The 24,834-nt window shown below is 41.9% G+C and overlaps 2 protein-coding genes across 2 annotated transcripts; one reads left to right on the plus strand and one right to left on the minus strand.

Annotated features, from left to right (window-relative positions):
* Positions 1–17,503: 17,503 nt before the first annotated feature.
* On the minus strand, positions 17,504–22,415 carry LOC147454586 (reverse transcriptase-like protein). The gene is made up of 11 exons (XM_086516488.1): positions 22,218–22,415; positions 21,701–21,806; positions 21,280–21,382; positions 19,789–19,890; positions 19,617–19,681; positions 19,469–19,495; positions 18,708–18,791; positions 18,554–18,633; positions 18,265–18,475; positions 18,124–18,182; positions 17,504–18,043 (listed from the first exon to the last, which is right to left on the minus strand). Exons 1-11 carry the CDS (start codon positions 22,385–22,387, stop codon positions 17,950–17,952), a joined length of 1,101 nt encoding a protein of 366 aa, XP_086372614.1. The 5' UTR covers positions 22,388–22,415; the 3' UTR covers positions 17,504–17,949.
* A 332-nt stretch (positions 22,416–22,747) lies between these two features.
* LOC147454587 (uncharacterized) lies at positions 22,748–23,982 on the plus strand. Its single transcript, XM_086517361.1, has 3 exons — positions 22,748–23,014; positions 23,606–23,719; positions 23,839–23,982. Exons 1-3 carry the CDS (start codon positions 22,748–22,750, stop codon positions 23,980–23,982), a joined length of 525 nt encoding a protein of 174 aa, XP_086373487.1.
* Positions 23,983–24,834: the final 852 nt, after the last annotated feature.

Here is a 24,834-nt window from a genome sequence, read left to right on the forward strand (position 1 = left end):
CATTCCAAAATTCGATACCTGTAATCTAAGGTCAGCTCATGTAAATAACTGTACTCCGACTCCTTAGTTTTTACAGCGGACATAAGTTTCTGACATTATAAGCACACTATTTTTAGCTTATTATTTTTTAGATCTTTGTGAATTTCTGGCTCTATGTAAAGACCAGCGAGACATACATCAACTAGTTGATCAAACCCAGCTTAACTTTACTTTTTCCAATGCAGTCCGCTCTATAAACATGCCATTATACATGCTCAAGTCATTTTATTCCATATCCAACAGTGTCAGACTAATTCCCTCAGAAAACGATATAAAAAACCAGATTTTTCTTTCCCCATCCACTGATTTCACGGACCCATACCACATTAGTTAAAGCAAAACCATAACTTGCATTGATGACAAAGCAAGCCAATCTTATATCTCCTCATACACCATTCACATGACAGCTCAGTATCCGGAGATTATTTAACAAGTTTTTTTTTTTTTTAAATCCCAAAAAACAGTCTCAGCAAAGCTACATAGTGTATAAAGAAATTCCTTAGAGCAAGACAAAGAATTTTTGTTAACCTGAAGATTAGGAGACGATGATGCCTCCACAGTGGCTTTCTCCGATTTTTTCGGCATTTTTGAGCCACAGCCACCAGTAGATGGAATACGCAAAGTTTTTGAACTAACACACGTAGGAAAATGATAACAGAGACGCAGCTATGTGAGTATGATAACTCACCTTAGAAGTCAAGTTTAAATAGTTGATGCTCTGTGCCAGCAGACGCGATAGTTGAGTTGGAACCGGTTAAGCCCCCAATCGAGGACGTCATTCCAAGACGCACGCTTACAGAAATTTAAGGATTTGTACTGAGACCAAATAATGTGAAGCCAAGTCGGACAGTCACCTCCACAATGGTATAGCATATATTCCCATAAAAAGCCTGGTTTTATTCACTAGACGCGATTAAATACGGTGTCGGGTATATCCACCCCATTAGGTATTTTTAATCTGCTAGCATGACCTTAGGGTTAGCATTTCTTAGTGTAAAAACACCTTTCTATACTTGTGAGTATATGATATTTTTTTGGGAAAACTCTCCAAACCATAATAAGTCTCAAGAGTTAATAACCTGTTTTAATCTCAATGGTTGGTTAAACAAAACAAATCTCGAGTATCATTTCCAGAGTAAGTGGTTTTCACCAATTTATTTGTAAAGCCCGGTCAGACAGACTACATCACCCCAAGGTAAAAATTTAAATAGCAATGATTCCCATATTCATAACCCAGGTCTCTAGACCCATATCTAGTAAGTTGTATCAGGTCTCGGGTATACAGTAGGTATTTATACATGCTATCCACGCCCTCTGCAAGGTTTCCACCCGCACAATAATGTGAAAAAAACCTTTTAAAATGTGAGAGACAACACCATATTAGGCACACTTTCCTAAAAAAAGTTTTTTTTTGGAGATGGTTGGTCAAATATAAAGCCCCAAGTATAGAGTATCATTCCAGAGTTTGGCATTCTTCATCTATTTTGCATCCTTGGTGTATTATGGCCTACTGTCATGACCAGGTTCTTTTCATAGCAACTGCACATCTCTTTATGTCAAATGAGTCTATACGTCGAGCAACATTACTCCGTTATGAACAGCATCTTTCCCACAGTAGAGAACTTATGAACAGCATCTATTCCCACAGCTAGGAACCTCTATTTCTCAAACAAAATGGTGACATATCAAGATCGAGTGACCAGAGTGACACTTTGGGTCGTGAACATTTCAAAAATAATATCCGATTGGCGATGCTTACTGAAGCAGTGGGTCTAGGCCTAAGTATTATTATATCGAGCATTCCATAAAGCCTGGTTTTTCGGATCGGCTATATCTGCTAGCCTAGTTTCTACCTCCTCAAAAGATTTTCCTATACCGTAGTTATGGTTATCAGCTACGAGGATATTTTAACTGTACTCACCACACTCGGGAGTATGGGGTAGCCTTGGCGACTCGTATCGTGCCTTGCAGAGCGGCCAAATACTTGCTTCTACTGTGATAGCTGTTTGTGTGATCATGTGATGGGCGGCATAATAGAGATGTAGCTGTAAAGCTCATTAGCTAAGCTTTTTTTTGTCCCGTGACATCTTCTGTGAGTGTGTGTGTGTGTTGTGTGTTGTGGTGTGTGTGTGGTGTGTGTGTGTGTGTGTGTGTGTGGTGTGAGTGTGTTTGTGGGGTGTGTGTGTGTGTGTGTTTACAACCACTTATCACCTTTGAACGACACCACTATCCAACTTTAAACGGATGACCTAAATATTTATAGGTGATTGAGTCAATGGACTGGGCTTTGTTTGTGTGTCCAATAGGTGTGTAAGTGATCGCTGAAGAGAGGCACACACACCATTATCTATTTACAGTTTTTTGCAACGAATGCAACCACTTTGGCACCCAAGTGTGAATAGGCCAAACTCTTATAAAAGGTCTATGTTTGAACCTAAAGATCCACATTCTTAGAGGTGCCATGGCTAAGAAATGCTCTTGTTCTACCATCTATACTTCTTCTCCACTTCATTTGCCTCATGGGTGTGTGTGTTCGTTGTGTGTGTTTTGAGAGAAAAGAGAGAGAGAGAGAGAGAGAGAGAGAGAAGAGAGAGAGAGAGAGAGTGTGTGATCAAGCATTGCGACGGCATCGGCAACGGCGAGGCGGTTGAGTGCGGCGGCGCTGGGGGCCCCTTCTTCTTCGCGGCGGACACACCATTGCCCTTTGAGCTTGCTAGGACTGTCTCGTTGTGTGCTTGCAGCCATTCGAGGCTTGCACACGGTGTTTTGGCAAGTTCCCAGCCTCTGACACGTGCGGAAAAGCACACAGGGAGATCTACGTATGGTTACATATTCATATTTGGAAGAAGAACCATTTGTTGGAGATCATCTATCCAAGATTGTACATCTTCTTCCACTATAGAGGCTGAGAACAATGCAATGTTAGATGCTAACAAGGAAGCTATATGGTTGGCATGTTTAGAGGGAGATGTAGACATTCAACAAGCTCTAGTTTTGCGTTGTTGTGATAGTCAAAGTGCCATTACTTTGGCAAGAAACCTCATGTTTCACTGCAAGTCAAAACACATTGAGGTGAGGAATCATCTCATTTGGAATGCATTGATGAATAAGTGCCTTATCAAGGTCCACACTGATTACCTAATGCATGCTCTTACAAAGAGCCTAGCAATGGAGTGGTTTGCAAATTGCATCAAGTTACTGGGTGTAGGGTGCACACAACTATTCAAGGGTGAAACTCTTGCGCTTCCAAGTTATAATGAAAACGCGACATTTGGCTAGAAACTAGGAAATAAATGTTTGAGACTGATTGGTTGATTAGGAAAAAAATGATTGTCGAACCTATTGGCATAGTTTTCTTAAGACTCTCTACTTACTAGCATTGATATGAGGTGGTAGTTACCGTGGCATGAGATGATGCCCAAAGTGCACAGTTGTCCCTATGACAAAAGTACATACATGTTGGCCCAAAAAAATACTGCAAAATTCTTGTTTTTCTATGGCATGATGTAACATTTAATGGTCTAAAAACTTATGTGTAGCGGAAATTAGCATGAACATAGTGGGCATTTCATTAGAATAGATTTCTAATGAGAATTACAAGAGTGCTTGGGTGGAGAGAGCAACAAAAAGCATAACACCTAGTTAGATAGCATCAACAATACTTTCAAAAGAGAGAGAAATTAAGCTATTGACAACAGTTGAGGACCGGATTTGCATGGAGCCGGTCCCCCCTCCAAAAGGCTTTGTATTATGGTTTCTCCCATCAAGAGAGACATTGTACAATACAATTCTTTGTGTTCCTTCAAGACTAGCTAGTGCAATGAAGATGAAAGCTTCATGCACTAAGAAATACACTTAGCAAACACAACTTTAATTATCCCCGTTCTCAGACCCAAGACCTCACACACCTTCGAAGATGGTGAGAGCTAGCAGGGTATGAGAGTAGATTGAGAGGAAGAAGGAGTATCTTACGAGAAAGATGTACATCTCCTCACATAATCACTCATATTAGCATAGCTTAGCTTAGTAATTAGCTTGGTAGAGGAGATGAGCATGCATTGAAGCTTGGCTCTTGGTTGGATTTGCATCCACATGCCAAGAGTGTGTTGATGTAGGCTTCTATCTCACAAGCTTGGAATAGGTGATGAGCTCTCCATTAAAGCTTGGGAAGAGTTAGTCTTCTTTTCTTCACACCTAGACTGTATGTGAGTGTGTGTGTGTGTGTGTGTGTGTGTGTGTGTGTGATAATGAATGTATGTGTGTGTGTGTGTGTGTGTGTGTGTGTGTGTGTGTGTGTGTGTGTGTGTGTGTGTGTGTGTGTGTGATAATGCCTTGCAAAAATCAGCCCCCCCTCTCTCTTGGGCGAGCCCTCTTGCTATTTACTCTTGCAGGCTCCCCATTGGACCTCCCCAAGTCAAGCCAATGGCTATTAAGCAGCATAAGTGATAGCCTTCTGACATGTGTCCCCCTTTCCCCTTTTGTGAGAGCTTTAGGTAATTTAATAATTAAACTAAACTCTCATTGGACCCCTTTGCCTCCTGGCCAATAGGAATCACGCAAGCCATTGGGCTCCTGAATGCTCATTGGACCCCTTGGGAGACTATCCAATAGTCTTCTAGGAGACTTAATTCTCATTGGTTCTTTTATTAAGTGTTTTTAAATTAAATTAAACTAGATTTACTCTAGCCTAATTCTCATTGGTCCACCTCCAAGGCCATCCAATAGGAATTGGGCACACCTTGTGGGCATCTGGGCTAGGGAGCTGACATGTGTCCCTAATTCCCTTTGGGTAAAGGGAGCCTGTGTGTGTGTGTGTGTGTGTGTGTGTGTGTGTGTGTGTGTGTGTGTGTGTGTGTGGCTTTCTCTCTCATCCCCTAGAAGAAAGGCTCGCCCCCTCCCAAGTAGGGATTGCAAAGACTTTTTGGTCACACACAAAGCATCCAATTTCCCCTAGGGTTGACCTTTGGACACAACCTTTGAATTTTGGAACCTTAGCATTTTGGAAGTCTTAATGGGTTGAACCTTAGGGTCTTTTTAGCCCATTGTTGCACATGGCTCTTTTGCAGATGGCCCCCCTTTTGGATCCCTATTTTCCCTCCTTTGGATCCCTACAGTGGCCGGTCTGCTAACTTAACCAATATTCTAGCTTTTTCTCCCCTAGCACTTCCCCACATTAAATGATCAGTTTAATATGAGAAAATCATTTAGGAGAATTAGATATTGATTATTATGACACATGAGATGATGTCCAGGTTGGTACCACTATTAGTGTGGCAGAGGTATGCCCAAGTTGCCTCAATGAGCTACTTGCCGAGCAGTATGGAATGCTCATGATGGCAAGGGTTTTTGGATAATGTATATACAAATCTTTCGTGGCTGTGCAAGTATAATTTTCTCAATGTCTCAAAGAAAGTGATCTAAACCCTTTGTTTTTAAAAGCATGTTTTCAATATTGAAAGATGTTTTCAATATTCCTTTGTTTTTCATCTACAATGTCCACTTATCAAAGGCACTTTGTACTTCATATTGGTAGAGCAGGGACCTCATAGAGATAGAATAGGGCCATCCTCTAACTAATAGTGTAGCATAAAATCTTCATGAAATTTGTCTCGTTCGTTTGTTCATGGTATCCACCAATCTACATGGGACAAATTTATCAAATAAGATTCCCAATGTTGTCCATGCTACATGGTTGTATCCCAACAAAGGCTTTGACACTTTTAGTATGTCCTCCTCTACCTCAAAACCCTCAGCATTGCAATGTCACCAGCTTTTTCATTTCATCAAAATGAGAATGCACATACCTATCGCTCTCAACTTAAATAACCACATTGACGGTAAGAAGGGACATCTATAATAATCAATGAACCCATTGCTTAAGTAAATGGATATATAGCATATGCAACAATGAATCAAAGTACAACACCTGCTCTCATTCATCATCGCGCACCAAGAAATAAGAAGGCAGCAAAACTAAGCATAATGTGCAGCAAAGCTTGAATCCACATTGATGTGCTTCTATTTTCATCATGCCTAGATGCTCCATGGAAAGCGTTGCAACTTCAGTGCCATGTGGAAGAAAATAATTTGTCGTTAAAGTAAAGGCCAACTCTAGTTTCAATTGAGGCACGATCAAATTTATTGGTGATGGTGCACAATAAGTTGGACATTTTCCACATGAAGTTCTCACCCCCCCCCCCCCAAAAAAACCCAATACAAGCAGTAGGATCCATTTGACAATTGGAAGTCAAAGAACCCAAAAATTATTATATATCACTCTTTTATTTGCATCATGTGATAAACATATCAAATATGATGCTACCTGTTTATGTTACTTAGATTCAAAGGTGAAATTTTACCTAGTTTGTGACCTTCTTCCCTGTAAGTCTAATCTCATGTAGTTGATCCTACAACACAATCCAAACGTGTATTGGATTGTGATCATGTCATTTGTACCACCTACAATCAAAACAACCACACAATTGTATCGCAAGAAGATTTACTAATACATGTAGAATAACAAATAGTTTGATCAAAAAGATTGCGCATTTATATAAATCAAACATCTTCTCAATGTTATCATCGAACAGTGGACAATGAACATGCTAATCATCTTGCTTGGACTGGCAATGGGTACTATGCTCTAGTTTTGAGGCATCAGATCTCTGTATGCACTAGCATGTGATGGCACCACCTTCCTCACTGTGTGACTCTACTCTCTCATTTTCATTGATCTTCACATGTGAGGGTGTGTTATGGTAGGTGCTCTGTTTGTTGCCTCCTCCATTACCCACCATTAAATATTCCTTTCTACCCCCATCTTAATCACATCTTGCCTTCTTCTTGTGCTTCCCATTAAATGGTTAGGCTTCCTCACTATGCTGTTGCTTTTGCTTGGGGTAGTATTTTTAAAGAAGTAGTAATGCATGAGCATTGCAAGAATTTCTTATGTGAAGTGAGGAGATTGAATCAAGTAAAATAAAATCGACCAACTCTTGGTATGTTAACTAACCATTTTACTTGCGGCTTCTGCTACTAGAAAATCCCCATTAAGGCATTTTGCTATATACGCCCTCTCTTCAAATAGATGAAAGCCACATGTCTAATTCTTAGCCCAACATCAAAATTGATTACATCTTGGTCCTATACTGATGGAGGCAATGACCACACACAATAAACCTCTAGACAACAAAAATAGAAGCCTAGTGACTACACACCATGGTCTCACCATTTCTCAACCATCCACACATCTACCACTTATTCTAGCCCTACGACTTATTGCAGATGCACCTCCTACATATGATAAAGCAAAGCCATTAGCCCTTGAAAGCGTTAAAGTTTATGCATAAGTGATTGCCCAACGAGATCCCATTATTTAATGATTTTATGTATTTATTTTACTTATTTGACAAGATCTTGGGGAGGTTACATAAGGCCCCCAAGTTAATATATAAGATGCAACTCTATATATAAGATGCAACTCTGCCCCCATTTTATAATCATCTAATTCATTGCCAAGTTGGTTGGTTCATTGATTGATTCATCTCTCTCTCTCTCTCTCTCTCTCTCTCTCTCTCTCTCTCTCTCTCTCTCTTCTCTCTCTCTCTCTCTCTCTCTCTCTCTCTCTCTCTCTCTCTCTCTCTCTCTCTCTCTCTCCCCAATTCTCGGCTTTTGCATCATCAATTTTGACATGGTGTCAGAGTGTTAGGCTCTTTGATAATGGGAGGAGAAGCACGCAAAGAAGAGGGGCAAATCGAAGAGAATTTCATGAGATGGACATCGTTTTTTGCACTTGTTTGGAGCATTTTGAAACACAAAGAGCAGAGGAGATTTCCTTTTGTGTTCTTATAGTAGGCATTTTGAAAATCTTCCTACAAAGCACCCCCAAAGCCTGCAATTTTTGGCAAGCTTGTGGAGGTGTTGGCCCTTTTTTATGCCGCCTCTAGTCAAATGTGTTTTGAAACTCTACAAAGGAAAGTTTCCCTAGACATGCCCATTTCTCTATGTGTATTGAAACATGCTACTAAAATCTCTATGGAGTTTGCCTTGTGGCTGCCCCGCGACCACATTCTAAATTGCTCAAGGGGGCAACCTACTACCTCAAGCAAGCATGTTGAAAAAAATCAAAAGATGAAGGTCAAGCTCCACGTTTTGAAATTCCATGGGCTAGAACTTTTGTAGAGAGAATTTTGAGATAGTAAGGATAGCGTTATGAGATGCCCATGCAATTGGTTTGTGAAGACTATTTCCACAAGGTTTACTATTGGGTTGCCTCAATCAACGAACATGATCCAAGATCAACTATCAGCTATGGAAACTGGTTTTAGTAGTACACAGCTAGCAGCCTTGTTGCATGTGAAACTTATAAAGGAGTAAAGGATGGTGGCCACGGAATAACGCATGCAAATCACAAAGGAAGTTTTGACAGCCTTGTTTGTTTTCTTGTGAAGGAGGAAGTTGTCTTAGTCTCCAAGGGCAAGGTTCAAATGTCAAAAATGGATAAAGGCAAAGGCAGGCTTGACAAGCAAAGAAGAGAATGGATCCACATAGAAGATTGGCATCATGGAACATGTGATGGCAGCCAAAGTGGCCTCAATTCTAGATCCCTAGCTAGGTGGAAGTTGTTGCCACATGCTTCAGCCTAAGAGAGACACTTGAGAAGCAAAGAGAGGTAAAAGGAGCTCCTAATGCTTAATTTGGATGCGTGGGTTAGCGTTCAAATCACATTACATCTGACAAGAAACCAAAATGATGTATACAAAATATTTGTCAAAATAGTTAGTAGAATATGAAATGAAGACAAATACCGGCCTCCGGTCTAGTGCACGCCTTGATTCCGATCTAGCTTGACTTTGATAAGATCCCTAGCATACATATACAAGACAACTGTGGAGAAGAGAGATCACTGAGGTGCAAAGAGACAGGAGATATAAGAGAGAGAGAGAGAGAGAGAGAGAGAGAGAGAGATCTAGGAAAGGCTCTTCATGATGATAATAAACTGCTCAAACAAGTGACCAATGGTGGTCCGGACATTGAATTGACATGTCTTAATGGATAGAACCAAGGTGCACACAACCACTATTACTCCTACCATCTACTCCTACACATGAAACCACTATCTTGGCCTCAACATGTGCTACAACCCTAGCCTCCTACGAAAGCAAGGCTTTGGTGAACTTCGCCTGGCAAGAGAATTGATCTACATGGAGAAGGACAAGGATCAAGGCTTCCCATGGTGTGGATTTCTTCTGAAGATCATGGGTCTTGTCCTCCCTTATTCCTGCACCAAGATGAAGGTGCTTCACCTCTCCATGATCATAGCACCTTCACATATCTGCCATGAGAAGGAAAAATGCAAGGGAGATCCCCCACCACCCATCACATTTGCCAATGGTGTTGCTCTATTGCTGGTGATCACAATTGCATGAAATGCAAAAATGCTACAAAAATGTGTTGAAAAACGCTAACAATCTACCCTCCCTTTGCCCATAGACCACCTAAGGGCTTCCACAAGGGGCACTTTTCATCACAAAGTGTGTGCACACACTACTCCCCCTTGTGCCCCTCCCCATTCCCCAAGGTGTGTTGGTTGACCAATCTAAGTCAACCCTCAAGACTCTTATAAATGGGAGAATAGGTGAAAATAGAGCAACAGAAAACCAAAGGCCCTCTAGGGCCATGGGGAAAATATTGGTAGGGTTGGGAAAAATACTCCTAGCTCTACAAGAATCTACTAGCCAAAATCTTGAGCTAAACATGGCTAAATGTATCTTGACATGAGAGTAAATATTTCACTCTAGTTGGGCATTGCCACAAAATAGCCCTCACTCCGTACTACATGTCTCTAGGAGATACCAAGACTAACTAGACAAATCCTAAGCGATGTTATATATTAACATGCCCTCTGAGGTCTTGGAAAGGAAGATAAACAAGGAAGCTGGAGTGAGCAATGTGAAACTATAAGGTGTGGGTTTCATGGACGAGGACATTTGCAGAAAATCTCCACGCTAAAAAATTATCCTGCATTCTGCAATCTAAGTGCTACCCCCGAAAGACATTTGGGAAGTAAGATGTTGTCCACTAAAACTTAAAAGTAAATCTAGCCCTGACAACAAACCCCTCAACTCAACCAACACATGACTCACACAACTAGAATCCATAAAATGTACTATTGCTAACCTCTCCAAGAGATAGCATCAAAACTAAGGGTAAATCCATAATCTAATGGTATTTAATTTTCTCCACCCTCAAGAAAAGAGTAAAAAACCTACACCTTTAGTCACATACCACATGTCAGAATCTCCAAAGTGCTACAAGAAGTCCAAATAATCCGGACAAATGAGGCTACTAAGAAATTAATTGCCCGATGATGAAGGACCAAAGAATTGCACCAATCACCATATATCATGAGTGAATTGCAAACAACATTGGAAGGAACTTCATCAGGACTGAGAGTGAAAATTTATATTGATCTTCCTCTATCTAGAACACATCTCAAGAGAATGTCACCCCACTCTCACAGTGAATCGAGAATATACATCCAACAAACAAGAACACGTATCAATATTAAGACTTCAACTAATATGGAAAGATTAAGAGACCCTGTACTCAAGCTCTATAAGAGAAGAAAAAGGTACTAGAGAAGGCATCCAAATAGACTATCACTCTCCGCTACACATAGAACCACTAGAACTAAAAGAATATATACAAAAATCGAGTCCCAAGTTGACTCCATATCCCCCTCTAAAGGGAGAACACTCAGACCATGGAAAACTACCACAACTCTCCAACGGTATCTACCTATGCAACTAGATCACCCAAGGTGGGCAACTCCAAAAGGAAATATACATGTAGAACCTAGAACTAAAACTAGGAGAATTGAGAAGAATGCCATGGCTAACTGCTATAATTGATTCTAGTCCAACAAGAACCACTATCCACCTATACAAAACTACCTGTCAGTCGAAGGATAAGTGAAATAGGTGTGTCCTAAATCGTATAGTCTTCAAGGATCAATTTGGGAGACAATACATAAAAACTATTGATTGGATGCACTAGGAAGAGCAACCATCCCACCACACATCTGAAAGACCAAGCAACCACCAAAGTGTCTGGAGAACACATTTTCCATGATGTTAATTGCACTCTGGGGCTAAAACACACCATCCAAAGATGCAAGAAGCGAGTAAGGAAAAAACCGACCAAAAGACACCATGTATGGTACTCCGCTAAATGGAGCATCAAAAGTAAATTGAAGATAATAACCTGCAAGCCCTCTCTAAAAGAGAAGTATCCTCAAAAAAGAGAATCTAAGACAACCTGGAATAAAATCGTTTCCTCTATAACTAGTTAACAAAACCTCAATCTCGTAGAACTTAAGGCCCAAAGAGGATCACACCATCGGTAAACTCAAAGTGCTAATAATTGAAAAATCGTAAAGATCATCAATTGAGGATCATGTTTTCCAAAGAATTTGTCAGGGTTTCACAAGACCTAGCTAATCAAGCAAACTCCCTGAGATTAAACCAAGTGTCCACCACTTCTAGGCATTTGTCAAAATCAAAAATGTAGGGACAATTCAATACAATATGCCAAACTCCATATAGACTCAGAAGATCACATATACTCCCACGATTGTATCTTGCTTCCTTAGAATCTTCATTAGAATTGTCTTGACCACTTGTGCTAAAGACAATGTACCCACCACCACTCAATTGTGCAATCAGTATCAAATACACAACATAACACCAATCCTCAAGGGAATAGTAAAGGAACCACTTGTGCTAAAGACAATATGGGGCCACCACTCAATTCCATTAGCTTGGCCTCAACATGGGGTACAATCTGAGCCTCTTGTGAAAGCAAGTCTCTAGTGGAACTTCTTCTAGCAAGAGAACTGATCTAAAGGGAGAAGGACAAGGATCAAGGCCACCCATGGTGTGGATACCCTTTGGAGATCATGGATCTCCTCCTCCCTATGCATGCACCAAGATGAAGGTGCTCTGCATTTGTATGATCATAGCGTGACCACAATTTCATGGGATGCAAAAATGCTAGGGAGACGTGCTAAAAAACGCTAGCAATCTACCTTCCTTGTCACATGCACATGGCTATGTGTGCCACATGGACATGCTTCATCAACTTCCAGAGACAATTTTGAACCTATTCCTAGATAGGAGTGTCTAGAATCCTAGGAGAACTGGTACCGACAAATTTGTGAGCCTATTTGTAGGACCCGCATGTTCAGGCACAAGTCCAATAGATTAGGTTTACTAGTTTTGGGACCCTCTTGCATAAATGGATTCTACAAGCATTTTGACCAATGTTGTTACATTTAGTGGGCATTTGACATGACAAGCATGTGGATCTAGGTTAGAGGAACGTGCCAATCTGGCCAGTTTCCCAAATGGGTCACATAATAGTGAGCATCAACGAACTACAATGTGCACACATTTGCACATTTTTTGCGACATGTCCTAAAATTTCGGACCCAACTTAAATTCGCTACAAAAGAAGCAGCATAGTGAGTGTTTCGCACCACCAGATGAGCCAGTACTAGCACTCAATTCCAATGTATTTGCAGATTAGCTACATCGTTTTGTAAATCAGCCCTCTGGTGTTTTGGCTCACCCTTGTCAAACACATCATCGCCGGATCAACATTCAGCCCAATGTTTATAGTTTTCAGCCCGTTTCCTTGCCAAAATCGGCCTGGATCTACTAACACTAGCCTCTCTTTGGTAGCCCGGTATAGTGGCAACCCATTGAGCCTCTTCTTGGCCATTTCCTTGCTGCATTGAGTGCTCCCATTGTTGTCCACCATCGGCCCCATCATCATCTGTGTTTTCAGCCTTGCTTTATGCAATGGATCACTGCATTTTGACAACTAGATCTGTGTTTTTTAGCCAGCTTTTAGCTCAAGAGGGAGGAATTGCTCAAGAGATAGAGGGAGGAAGAGAGGGAGAGATTGCTCAAGAGATAGAGGAAGGAAGAGAGGGAGAGATTTGCAAGAGAGATAGATAGAGGGAGGAAGGAGGAAGAGAGAGAGAGAGAGAGAGAGAGAGAGAGAGAGAGATTTCAACTTTGCCCTTCTTTTCTTCGGCTAGGAAAAATGTATTTTTCTAGCCGTGGATCATCATCATCATCGTGTGTGTCATGATATTGCCTCTTTTTCACAACTGCGAGGGCTTTGAAAGCAAATTGTATAGAATGTCGTGCATTGACTCTAGTAGGTCCTGCCAATCTTTTTTTAGGTGCTTATTAAGAGGAATCTCGTTGGATTGCCTTTTGGGTTTAAGAGAAAAAAGAAGAAAGGTGGCACGTGGCGAGAGGAGACAAAAAGATCTTCTTTTAATGGGAAAATCACCCAAAAAATACCAAAATACGCCTCAAATTTCAAAAAATTCCAAGGCACCCTTAGTATTTGTCATAAACTAGTACGGCCGGCCGCCTTCCGCGGCCTCTCTCTCTCTTCTCTCTCCCTCTTTATCGTGCGTAGAGGACTTTTGGATTGTAGCCTTCAGCGCGCAACTCTCGACACGTGTAAAGGGCACTCTCACTGCCTTTATAGAATACATATAGATTCCCATAATGCCTCTCAAATTTTCCAAAATTCCCAAGAATACCCCCTAATTGTGACTCGTGAGAGTAAATTTCTCCCAAAAGGGGTAGATGCCGCGTGGGGCGAAGACAAGGACATGGAGAGGGTGTCTTTTCTCTCTCTATGGAGTGCATTGTTAGTCTGGTGAGGAGAGCACGCAGCGCGAGAGGTATTGGTCTCTCTCTCTCTCTCTCTCTCTCTCTCTCTCTCTCTCTCTCTCTCTCTCTCTCTCTCTCTCTCTCTCTCTCTCTCTCTCTCTCTGTGTGTGTGTGTGTGTGTGTGTGTTTTGCAGGTCAGTGCAGGGGCAAATGGATGTAGTCCTTGACGGGCTTGCAAGAGGAAGATGGGCAGAGGGCCATGATCGGAGCAGCAGGGCAAATGCGACAATACACTCTTGAGTTGACAAAGGGGCTTTTAGGGTTTCGTGCCTAGCAAAGGACGCTCGCAGCAGGGCAAGGGGGGGAAGGGGGCGAGCACAAGAACGATGGCAACATAAGGGGGTTGGAGGGCGGCTATGCAAAAGTTCACAGATTTGCAAACTCCAAGGGATAATTAAGAGGTTTTTGGAAAGGTGTGGTGTTTGCAGCAACAAAACGGGGAGGGAGGTGAGGTAACATGGACTGCGCTCTTTCTCTCTCACACACACACACAGAGCGTGTGCGTGTTTGCGTGTGTGTGTGTGTGTGTGTGTTTTAATTGCTGCGGAATCAAAAGCCCTAGCTGCAAACTGCAAATCACTCTCCCCTTTCTCGTTCCTCTACACGGGATGCTCGAGGTGTAGCCCGGTGGTCAAGGGGGGAGATGCGTAGAGTTTTTCCTCTGTGTCTGTGTGTGTGTGTGTGTGTGTGTGTGTGTGTGTGTGTGTGTGTGTGTGTGTGTGTGTGTGTGTGTGTGTAGATTACAAGAGACCAAGGCTCATCACAACATTAACAGATAGAGAAAAGGTGACAATCTCTGGTTAATAAAAACACTAATAATTGATCATACTACAGCAGTGTGCCATTTCCAAATCATATAAAGACTTTTCTTGGAGAAGCTTTTTAAGGTAAGGGTTTCCTCTATACCTGTCACCATGACAGACAATAAGAAAAATTCCATTAGTAAGTGGAAGACAGGTGTCACAAAGAAAAACCCACGTGTTATAGATATCAACCTCGGGTTACAATGTGTGTGTGTGTGTGTGTGTGTGTGTGTGTTGTGTGTGTGTGTGTGTGTGTGTGTCTTGTTTCTCTACAGCCTGTCAGATGGAGGCGATGGCGATGAGGTAAGGAGGGGGTCAAGACTGGAACAGGGTGGAGCAGGGCCAGTACTGGAACAGGGAAGCGAGCGACGCCCTCTCTGAGCACGGACCGATAAGGAGCTTTCGAGTGCAAGAACTATTTGTCTTCGAGCTGCATGAGTAGAGGCTGATCGAGAGACAAGCAAGGGCAAGAGTTGCAGGTTTGTTGCATGCTAGTGGGGGGCCTACATCATCATCTTTATTGTGCTCTTTTTCAAGCAAGCTATTCCCGTGTGGCCTAGATGATATGTCTATAGAGGATCAACCCCTATTGTTGTATAGCTTGAAGAAGATTTTGTATTTTTTTACCAAGTAAGCATCTGAAGCCAAAATTCGTTAAGCAAACATCCTACATTTTGTATTACCTTTTTTTGCACCTTGACAGCTTTCAATTCTTGTTTTTCCCCTCGTTGGGCAACTTCCTATGCGACCACACATAGGTAACTTCTTCTTAAGGACCTCTTCAACAAACTGTCCTTAACATCTCTACTTATCAAAATTCCAAGGTATTATAGCGGATAAAGAAAAAACAAACACTATTCACATATACGCTTCTAGTATACAATTGTTGGGCTTTGTTTTATATGTGTAAAATTCTACAACCGAGAAACTTTGTGCTTTTTTTCAATATGGTCATAATTAAAACACGGTGAGAGTCACGAAGGCCTACTAGGCCTCTTGAAGTTAGGGGGCGATGAGACTTATGGAGAGTAGATCTAAGTGAGTGTTTACAATCACGTCATTTTTGTCGTGTTTTAATAGCAAATTTTGTTGTCCATTATACACACATAATCACACTTACCCTACTGGCAACTTCTCTAATTATATCCGATAACACACCAGATGCGTCTGATACTCACCCATCTTATTGCGTCGCTTGCACTTCAAAAGCTTGAGACTGGACTCGAATGCGATCGCATGAGTGCCTTCATCCATACTTATCATCTCGTATAACCGGAAGAGCTACCATGCCGAGCTGTGCAACCTACCTCTCCATAAACTTTAAAAGAACATCTTTCGCGCGTACCAGCTCCGAAGCACCACCCCCGCCTTTCGAGACCCCTGTTGCTACCTCATGGGACCCCAAAATGGACTTCCCTTGCCTGTGCGATGACCCTTGCTGCCCTTTCCCCCCTCCTTGTGCGACACCTTCTGGTTGCGCTTACTCTCCTCCCGAAATTTCACTTGATTCCCTTTCTTTTTTTATGAAACTCCAACTGGTAGCTCCTACTCACAAATGTCTTATATATTACGAAAGGAAACCCTAAACAACAAGGTGAAAGATGCACATTGATGTTTTGAAACAAAAACTAGTTGTGCTTCGTTGGCTTTGTCATAGTAGGTAATGCACAAATTTGTAAATAGCAATGATGTGTATGCTACCTGCTTCATCTTCATTACATGGAATCTTTACAAATCTCTCTCCCTTTCCTCTACAACGCAGGTTAAAAGACACCATATAACACACCATAGTGTGTAGATTGAACTCACATCCTCAAGTCTGCTTCCAGGTTCACCAATGCTAACCAACTTGCCCCAAAGGTGTCACTGCCAATTAACGGCACCTTGCCATTAAAAAAACACTGTTTGCCACCCCCGAAGCAACCAAGTAAAAAATGAAAAAGACGTAAAATAAAAGGATTCATCGACAAACTGATTCAAAAGAATAATTTTAGGGTTCGTAATAAGCTTAGACAATAATAAAACAATTCAATAAAATAAACTTCTATAAAGTGCTGAAATGAATGCACTCTTACGCAAATTGAAGTGTTAAAGAAAATTTCATGAAGTCAATAATTCACATCATGACATCAAACTCCTATGCATGCCAACTTTAATCCCTTGTTCTCTAAAGCCTTTTTAAGATGGCCAAAAAATAGATGATGATGATGAAGATAGAAATTTGAAAAACTCATCTTGGGATAGAGAATGATCTCAAGACCGAGATTACGTTTCTAGATCAGTTATGCCAATTAAGCTTTGGAGCACCTTTTCATTGGGACTATTAATCTAGGACCAAATGTCCTATAGAGACATAACGTATGGGACAAGTCTTTTTTGGGGGAGTGTTTGGAATAGGTCAAATACACCTAGTTCAAATACTCCACACCAAAGAGTATTGAACATTTCCACGAAAAAGGCAAGCCTTTTGAAGACTTAAATTATCCTTCCGCCTACTAAATGAGACAACTCCTTTTATCCCTAGGACACACCTTTATAAGCCCTATGGAAAAGCCCACTCATAAAGGGGGAAACCTCCTCTCTTGAGTGAGACAGGCATGCCAAGAGCAGATCAACGGTTTCATGAGGGCAGTCCAAAGCAGGGCTCGAAAAATACATTTTTCCTAACCGATCAAAATAAGGGGAAACTTGAAATTCTTCCAGTTTTTAAGTCAAAATTTGAAGCTTTTGGCTAAAACTTGTGTAAATTTGCCGGTTTTCTTAAGGGTAAGCTCAAAATCTAACCGGGATTTTATAATTTCAGCCGGTTAAAATACACAAGACCCTTTAGTTTCAGCCAGCAATTGAAACTAGCAAATTGGGAAAGAAGGAAGCATCCCTCACCAAAGATTTAGCCTCAAGATGAAGGAGAAGACCCTTTTGCTTTTCTCTTCTTAAATTCATTTGATACGTACATACAGAAAGCTAAGACAAGGTCGCTGCATGAGCATGGCTTCACTAAATTATATGCACTTTACAAGCACCATTCCTTTCCTCTTGAGGATCTCTCATCGCAAACACCATTGCAATTGTGTCGGTTTGGTGTTTACAGCACCACATTTCAAACATCAAAGCTCACTGATTTCTCTTGGGTGATTCTTTCTGTGTAGACCTACATTAACACAAAGTCATAACCTTCTTGTGCTGGGTGAAAACCCTCGTCGGTCATGATATACAGCAAGGGAGATCATGTAGCTTAGCTTTCAATGTCAAGAACCCTGGATAGTTCAAATCAAGCAGCAATGATGCGCACCAGAAAACTTTGATGAAACTGTGTGAATAGCAGATCAAAAAACCATTGAAGATGCTGCCTATCTGGATGATGCAATTCGCTGTCCTGCCCTTCTCAGTACAAACTCCAGATCATTGTGCAATTCCCCTGAGACTTCTAAGGAATGCATCATCCTTGAAAAATGCAGAGCCCACAAGTCAGCATAAAAACATGTTGGTGCAAGTACACAAGTACAATGCATTTCATAGCTTACCTCCTCAAAGCCAGTTCCTTAAGTATTTCATTAACAAGGGCTTCATCCTTCGGTTCAAGCTGAGAACCATTTGCAGCACTTCTCTTAGTGCACTAGAAGAGCCAAGATCTCAAACGACAAAGCAATCAATGTGCAACCCACCTGTGCATTCTCTACAGCAAGAGTTTTTGGGTGAACCTTGACATGAAGTTTGTATACTCTTTGCTTTGAAGGCGTCATATGCCTGCTCCCTGTGACTTGCTTCTGCTTTGAGGCGGTGGAGTTCTTCAATGCAAACGTCACCATATCATTTTCACATCGAGCAATGGCCCAGCCACAAAAGAATGACTGCACCTTTCTGAGAAGGTCAAGCCTGCGAAATGTTGCGCTTCAGATAATCAGCAAGCACAAAGCAACATTAAAAAAAACCATGATCACAACCCCAGCCCACTTTGTGTGAGTGTTATGTAAGTTTTGTATGCGATCATAATACTCCTCCGCTTTGGAGACTTTTGAATCCAGCTCTAGTATCTGCAAAAGGCAAATCAAAGAACGGTCTACTTCTTGCCACGGATAAGGAAAACGCAACTTGAAGATGCAAGCACCTCATTTTGCACACTTTCAGTAAGAATTGACAATTCAAGGGCCCTCCTTTCATCTTCCGAATCGGCATAGCGAGAATGTTCATCCTGCAGCCAGAAGGTGAAGAACAGAAAGGTCCTGTAAGAGTGGATTCAATACAGAAACTTATGATAGGTCAGATCGAAACAACGCAGCCTCACCAAGCATGAAGTGTAAGAGGCTTACATATGGACGACAATACAGTTGCAGGTGATCACAAAGAATTGCAAGACACTTTTTCTTTTTGCTAAAGGCATGTTTAGTATTCTGTGCTACAAATTGTAGCAATTATCTATTCTCTTGAATGCTTTCTTTAGGCTCATGAAGGTAACAAGTATAGCAGTAAGGCATATGTCTTAACCACCAATTTATGGTTCAAAATCCATTTGAATTCACTTTGAGAAGGGAACCTGCCTGCCATTGAGAACTCAAATGAACCATCCACCTCCTTGGATGGGCAATTTGAGGAGAATAACTTCGTAATCCCTCACAGCTCACAGCCCATCATTCGTGTCTATGAAGAATGCATATGCAATACTCTACAACAATGGTTTCAGTCCATGCATGATTGAGGACATAAAAGATTCAAGTTTTTTCCCCCAGATGTATATGCACACACACCTCCCCATTCAAATAATAGACATGAAATGTGGATGGTGAGGGCGGTCATCATATTAATTTGTATCCGAATGCAACTTGCTGCAGACTAGCATAAAAAATGTAACCAATGCAAATACACCCTTACCATGTATTCCAATGACTCCACATGCATCTGCAAGTTTTTGAACAGTATTGTATTAGGCACAACATAGGTAACACAAATTATAAACACCTTTGAAGTCTGCTATAAACGGAGACGCTGAAGATTTACAGGGTCAAACTTTAACAAATACCTTAGTATCACACTCATCAAAATGGTTTAAAGCACACTCCATAAGCCTCGGAAAAATTTCAATCTCTGCACCAAATAGTAACAACATTGTATGTTCTAGGTTAGGTTGGCTCTAGGTTGACTCTGACAAGTACATGGCCACCATTCATTGCTTGCGGAGTTTTGAAATGTACCTTCAGCGAATGCACCTACAAGACTCTTAATCTCTTCACTTTCTTTAGTTGTCATGGACTGTAAGTCAGCAAGCTGCTTTTCCACATCACGTAGCTCCCTGTCTGCCAGGAAAGACTCCATTAGAATCATTCTGTTATTAGCAAATAAGTCTCTCTCTCTCTCTCTCTCTCTCTCTCTCTCTCTCTCTCTCTCTCTCTCTCCTCTCTCCTCTCTCTCTCTTCTCTCTCTCATCTCTCTCACTCTCTCTCTCTCTCTCTCTCTCTCTCACTCTCTCTCTCTCTCTCTCTCTCTCTCTCTCTCTCTCTCTCTCCTCTCTCTCTCTCTCTCTCTCTCTCTCGCTCTCTCTCTCTCTCTCTCTCTCTCTCTCTCTCTCTCTCTCTCTCTCTCTCTCTCTCTCTCTCTCTCTCTCTCTCTCTCACTCTCTCTCTCTCTCTCTCTCTCTCTCTCTCTCTCTCTCTCTCTCTCTCTCTCTCTCTCTCTCTCTCTCTCTCTCTCTCTCTCTCTCTCTCTCTCTCTCTCTCTCTCTCTCTCTCTCTCTCTCTCTCTCTCTCTCTCTCTCTCTCTCTCTCTCTCTCTCTCTCTCTCTCTCTCTCTCTCTCTCTCTCTCTCTCTCACTCTCTCTCTCCTCTCTCTCTCTCTCTCTCTCTCTCTCTCTCTCTCTCTCTCTCTCTCTCTCTCTCTCTCTCTCTCTCTCTCTCTCTCTCTCTCTCTCTCTCTCTCTCTCTCTCTCTCTCTCTCTCTCTCTCTCTCTCTCTCTCTCTCTCTCTCTCTCTCTCTCTCTCTCTCTCTCTCTCTCTCTCTCTCTCTCTCTCTCTCTCTCTCTCTCTCTCTCTCTCTCTCTCTCTCTCTCTCTCTCTCTCTCTCTCTCTCTCTCTCTCTCTCTCTCTCTCTCTCTCTCTCTCTCTCTCTCTCTTCTCTCTCTCTCTCTCTCTCTCTCTCTCTCTCTCTCTCTCTCTCTCTCTCTCTCTCTCTCTCTCTCTCTCTCTCTCTCTCTCTCTCTCTCTCTCTCTCTCTCTCTCTCTCTCTCTCTCTCTCTCTCTCTCTCTCTCTCTCTCTCTCTCTCTCTCTCTCTCTCTCTCTCTCTCACATTTCTTGATCAATTTGGTGCTCATGACTAGCACACTGTCGAGCACAAAGCCAATAGCCATCTAAGCCTTGTCACATAGTATGTCTCAGAGAACAGCACGGTGGAGTGACTAGGACATTAAATCAAGTATCCACTCATTTCATTATGTGACTTTTTGATATCAACTGAAGCATCACGTAAAAGCCTTATCAAAAGAAACACTCTCACTTTTGCTAATGAAGGGTGAGCTGCCTCAGCTGGAAGGGCAAAAAACTCTATAAAAGCTAAGCTTTTGGTTACAAGTATATGTAAAATCTGCATTTTCATTTCACAACATTTGTAAAATACCTGAAGCCACCTTTAACGATCGTAAATATCAGTCTTTTGACCCATGTGAAGCAAACATACAATTGTTTATGCTTACCAGAGTCTTGAACAGGCTCCGCTTCTCGTGTCAAGTAGCTATCTAAGAAAAGGTTTTCAGCCTCCACTTGCAGAAATTCTCTCTTCAAAGACAGGTACTTCTCCTGAAAATGGTCATTCATTAGCCTTTACATGCACTTTATAACAAGAACAAGGTTGGCAATTACATCAGTATACTATATGAGGCAGACCTTTACTCCTGTACATGCAAGAATAAATCTTGGCAATAGTAAACGATAGTGACAGGTGAGAAACACATTTTTCTATCAAAACACAGCCACAAAGAGGTTTCCTGACATGCCTCCTGCATAAAATCCTCTTGTATTGGAGGGTCTTGACTAAGTAGTGATGGGTTTACAAAACTAAGTAGAGCATACAAAAAACTAATGGAACTGCCAGTTGCAATTGGATAGGAGGCTCACCCAAAGCTTTGAAGTGTCAACATTCGCATAATCAGGAGCGGCGGCCTTCAGTGATCCCAAAAGTTCCATTGGGTCTGTCATTTCCTCTTTGCATCTTTCTAGATCTCTGGTAAATATATGCAGTTTGGGAAGAGGATGAGGGTGGAGACCCAGACCATCATTCAAAAGTGTAGACCTTGTGATTTTTTTTCAGACGTCGATAACCAAAAAAAAAAAGAGTTCGAAATGCTTGAAATTGACTACCATCTCTACATTTTGAAAGACCAAGTTGGATGTCGGTTAAACAGAAACCAATTATGATGGCCTCAAATCTCTTTACTTCAATTAGAACAAGTCGATCAAGACATTGATGATTTGACATCCTGTCTACTTCAGTTACTATCAATTCCAACACACAGACAAGATCGTGTCGACATGGAAGCTTGAACCCCCTGTAACCTACTAATTGTTCCGGGAGATAGCTTCTAGAATGAGAAAAATGCTCGTTTACCATTAGGAAGAGCCCCCAGAGCAATACCTGCGGATTTGCTGAGCTTGAGCTCTCATGATCTGCGGTGAGCTATTGAAAACGGGGATATTCTCGAAATCAAGCCGCTTAATAGAGCGGTCAGCGGAAAATAGACTCTCAATCTCGACATCGCCATCTCTCTGCTGCTGCATCTTGTACGTTCCCGCCGCTCCACTCATTCGAAACTTGTACACTCTGTTTAATGGAATAATGCTAGTTATAGCTCTCCTATGGCTTCAAAAAATATATATTCACTACCTGGATAGTGCTAGGGTAGAGGGTAGAGGAGGCAGTAGTGGGACGGGTAACTTGGGAGGGAATTTTGGGAATTTTTGAATGGGGTGGTATTGGCCAGCTCGGCAAGGTCTTAAGAGCGTGTGTCAGTGGAATGATGCTATTTTGAGCAAGTCATATGAGAATTTAGACAGATATATTGTTTTGTGTGTATCAAAAATGGTATCCAATGAAGATACCTATCTACCCCAATAAGTGGGACAGCCGGGTTTAGTGGTTATATCTACCCCAACTGATAACGTACCATGTGTAGTCCACCAGGTGGACTCCCATGCACGACATTAAATGCTCCTTGGCGACCTGTAGAAGCGACCGCGCAATCCCGAGCTTATCTCCCTGTTGTGCGGACTCATGCCCTCTCCACAGGGCGTCAATCTGAACCTCTTCCTCAGTGCATGCCAAGTGATTTGAAGTGCTTGCAAAGCGGTGGGCAACCCAACAGCAAAATGCCGGTTTCTGATAGCATCAAAGAATCGACAGCAGCCAGGGAAGCTTTGTTCGCCACAGACTTGGCAAGTAATCTCTGTTTTTCGCCTTGCTTGTACTGTGTACTCTTTCCTATCTATGCTACCTAGTTTCAATGGCTGCTGCTCCTCAAAAAATAGCATTGTCAGCTCTCTCTCTCTCTCTCTCTCTCTCTCTCTCTCTCTCTCTCTCTCTCTCTCTCTCTCTCTCTCTCTCATGCATGAGTATGCTCAGCCTGCCCCATACGTAATCACCTGTGCTTTCACCTTGAAGGCCTGTGTTGTTGACCGAGAAAGGTGTTGTGCTTGGAGCAAGTGTAGAGAATACTCGAGGATGAGATTGCTAGGGAGAGGCTGTTGGATCTTTGTGCTTCTTTCACCAATTGCAAATTAGCTGGGAAAGAAGAGCTGCTTCCACCATAAGCAAAGGGCCCGCCGCCGTGCGCACAACGGATATGGGCTGTCATCAAAGAATTCATGTCTTTGGGGGTGGGGGGAGCCACCAAGTCACGAGAGCTCTCAGATCCTTGCAACGACTGGGCACACCCGCATGCTTTTCTGACTCTTGGCATTAGCAAGTATGATTGCTCAGATGGCAGCTAAGATCGAGTTGAGTAGTTACAATTCCTTTTGTTACAGGTGACATTGCAGGTGATACTGCTTTTAGTTTCTAGTGATGTACAGAAAGCCAGGACATTCTTCATTCAAAAGCTCACAGTTGTATTGAGGCATGAAGAAATAGCTTTAGAAAAGGTAATTACAATAGCTTTATACAGTTTCAATGGCTCGTTCTTCAAAACACAGTGTGCCAAGTTGTGCTCCCCTTAATTTCTTCTACCTGCTGGTTGATGTTTTCCTGGTTTTGGTCGCAGGCATCAAGTGAAGGTTGTATTCTCTTACAACAGTCAAATCTATCCCCGCTACAAGTGCATGGACGAGATGCCATGGATGTTGGTGAGCTTCTGAGCTCACTCAGTACTCATGACAGGGGCAAACAAAGGGTTTTGTGGTGTTGATCTTTGCGTTAATTCTACTGTAGTGCTGGTGTTGATCTTCTTTGTCAATTCTATTGTAGTGTTGGTGTTGATCTTCTATGTCAATTGTGGTATACGCATGTTTAACTTTAGTGTATTTTGCATTGTGCAATGGTTGTTAAAACCTTCTACGTTAATGACTGTGTTGTAACCTTCTATGTTGGTTGTGAATAACGTAATTGGGTGAATGTCGCAAGTAGGCAATAAAGCATAATTGAAAGAGGGGATTTTGTGGTGTGGCGCTTGATAGGCAGTGAAAATGCACAAACACATAAATCCTTAATGTCCGAAATAGGTGAAACGCTTGTGGATTAAGACATGAAAAGCGAGATTGCTGTTGCTCGGGAGTACATTGGCAAGTTTGGGGATATTGTTGACAAAACCTTAGTACAATGCTTCTTGAAAGCACATCTGAAAAGGAGTGTGACTTGACACAGTGGGATAGTAAGTGATTTGATGTAAAGCACTCTTACGATTGAAGATTTAGTCCTTGTAAGTTTCGAGAAGATGAGAATACTCTTTGACTGAAAACTTTCTCTTGGGTGCGGGCTGAGTGGACTTCTCAAGGCTAGGCAATCGCTTGTGTAATAATGTGGATGAGGTGGGAGTGGATATACTAGGAGGTTTGGGATTTATGAAGGGAGCTTTCTTTCTGGGTATTCTACAAGCAAAAACAGGCACGACGTGTACCTTGCCACAGCAGAAAACCCTTCCACCGTTTTTATGAAGAAGGAGACTTGTGCACAACAAACCTTCTAGTTGTGGGTGTCTTTCGATTAGACATGCCTTGCACTCGCAAGGGGCATTGCTCGCCATTGGTGAAAAAGAACATCT

The sequence above is a fragment of the Adiantum capillus-veneris genome, chromosome 7 (assembly GCF_014529385.1).
Source record: "Adiantum capillus-veneris isolate H3 chromosome 7, ASM1452938v2, whole genome shotgun sequence".
NCBI classification, from domain to species: domain Eukaryota; kingdom Viridiplantae; phylum Streptophyta; class Polypodiopsida; order Polypodiales; family Pteridaceae; genus Adiantum; species Adiantum capillus-veneris.

Coding starts and splice junctions, on each gene's coding strand:
- LOC147454586 (XM_086516488.1), bottom strand. CDS start 22,387: ATGAGTGGAGCGGCGGGAACGTACAAGATGCAGCAGCAGAGAGATGGC. Junction 21,383..21,700: donor TTGACACTTCAAAGCTTTGG/GTGAGCCTCCTA, acceptor GACCATTTTCAG/GAGAAGTACCTGTCTTTGAA. Junction 19,496..19,616: donor TTGATGAGTGTGATACTAAG/GTATTTGTTAAA, acceptor AAAAACTTGCAG/ATGCATGTGGAGTCATTGGA.
- LOC147454587 (XM_086517361.1), top strand. CDS start 22,748: ATGTGTAGTCCACCAGGTGGACTCCCATGCACGACATTAAATGCTCCT. Junction 23,015..23,605: donor CTTTGTTCGCCACAGACTTG/GCAAGTAATCTC, acceptor CTTTTGTTACAG/GTGACATTGCAGGTGATACT. Junction 23,720..23,838: donor AAGAAATAGCTTTAGAAAAG/GTAATTACAATA, acceptor TTTTGGTCGCAG/GCATCAAGTGAAGGTTGTAT.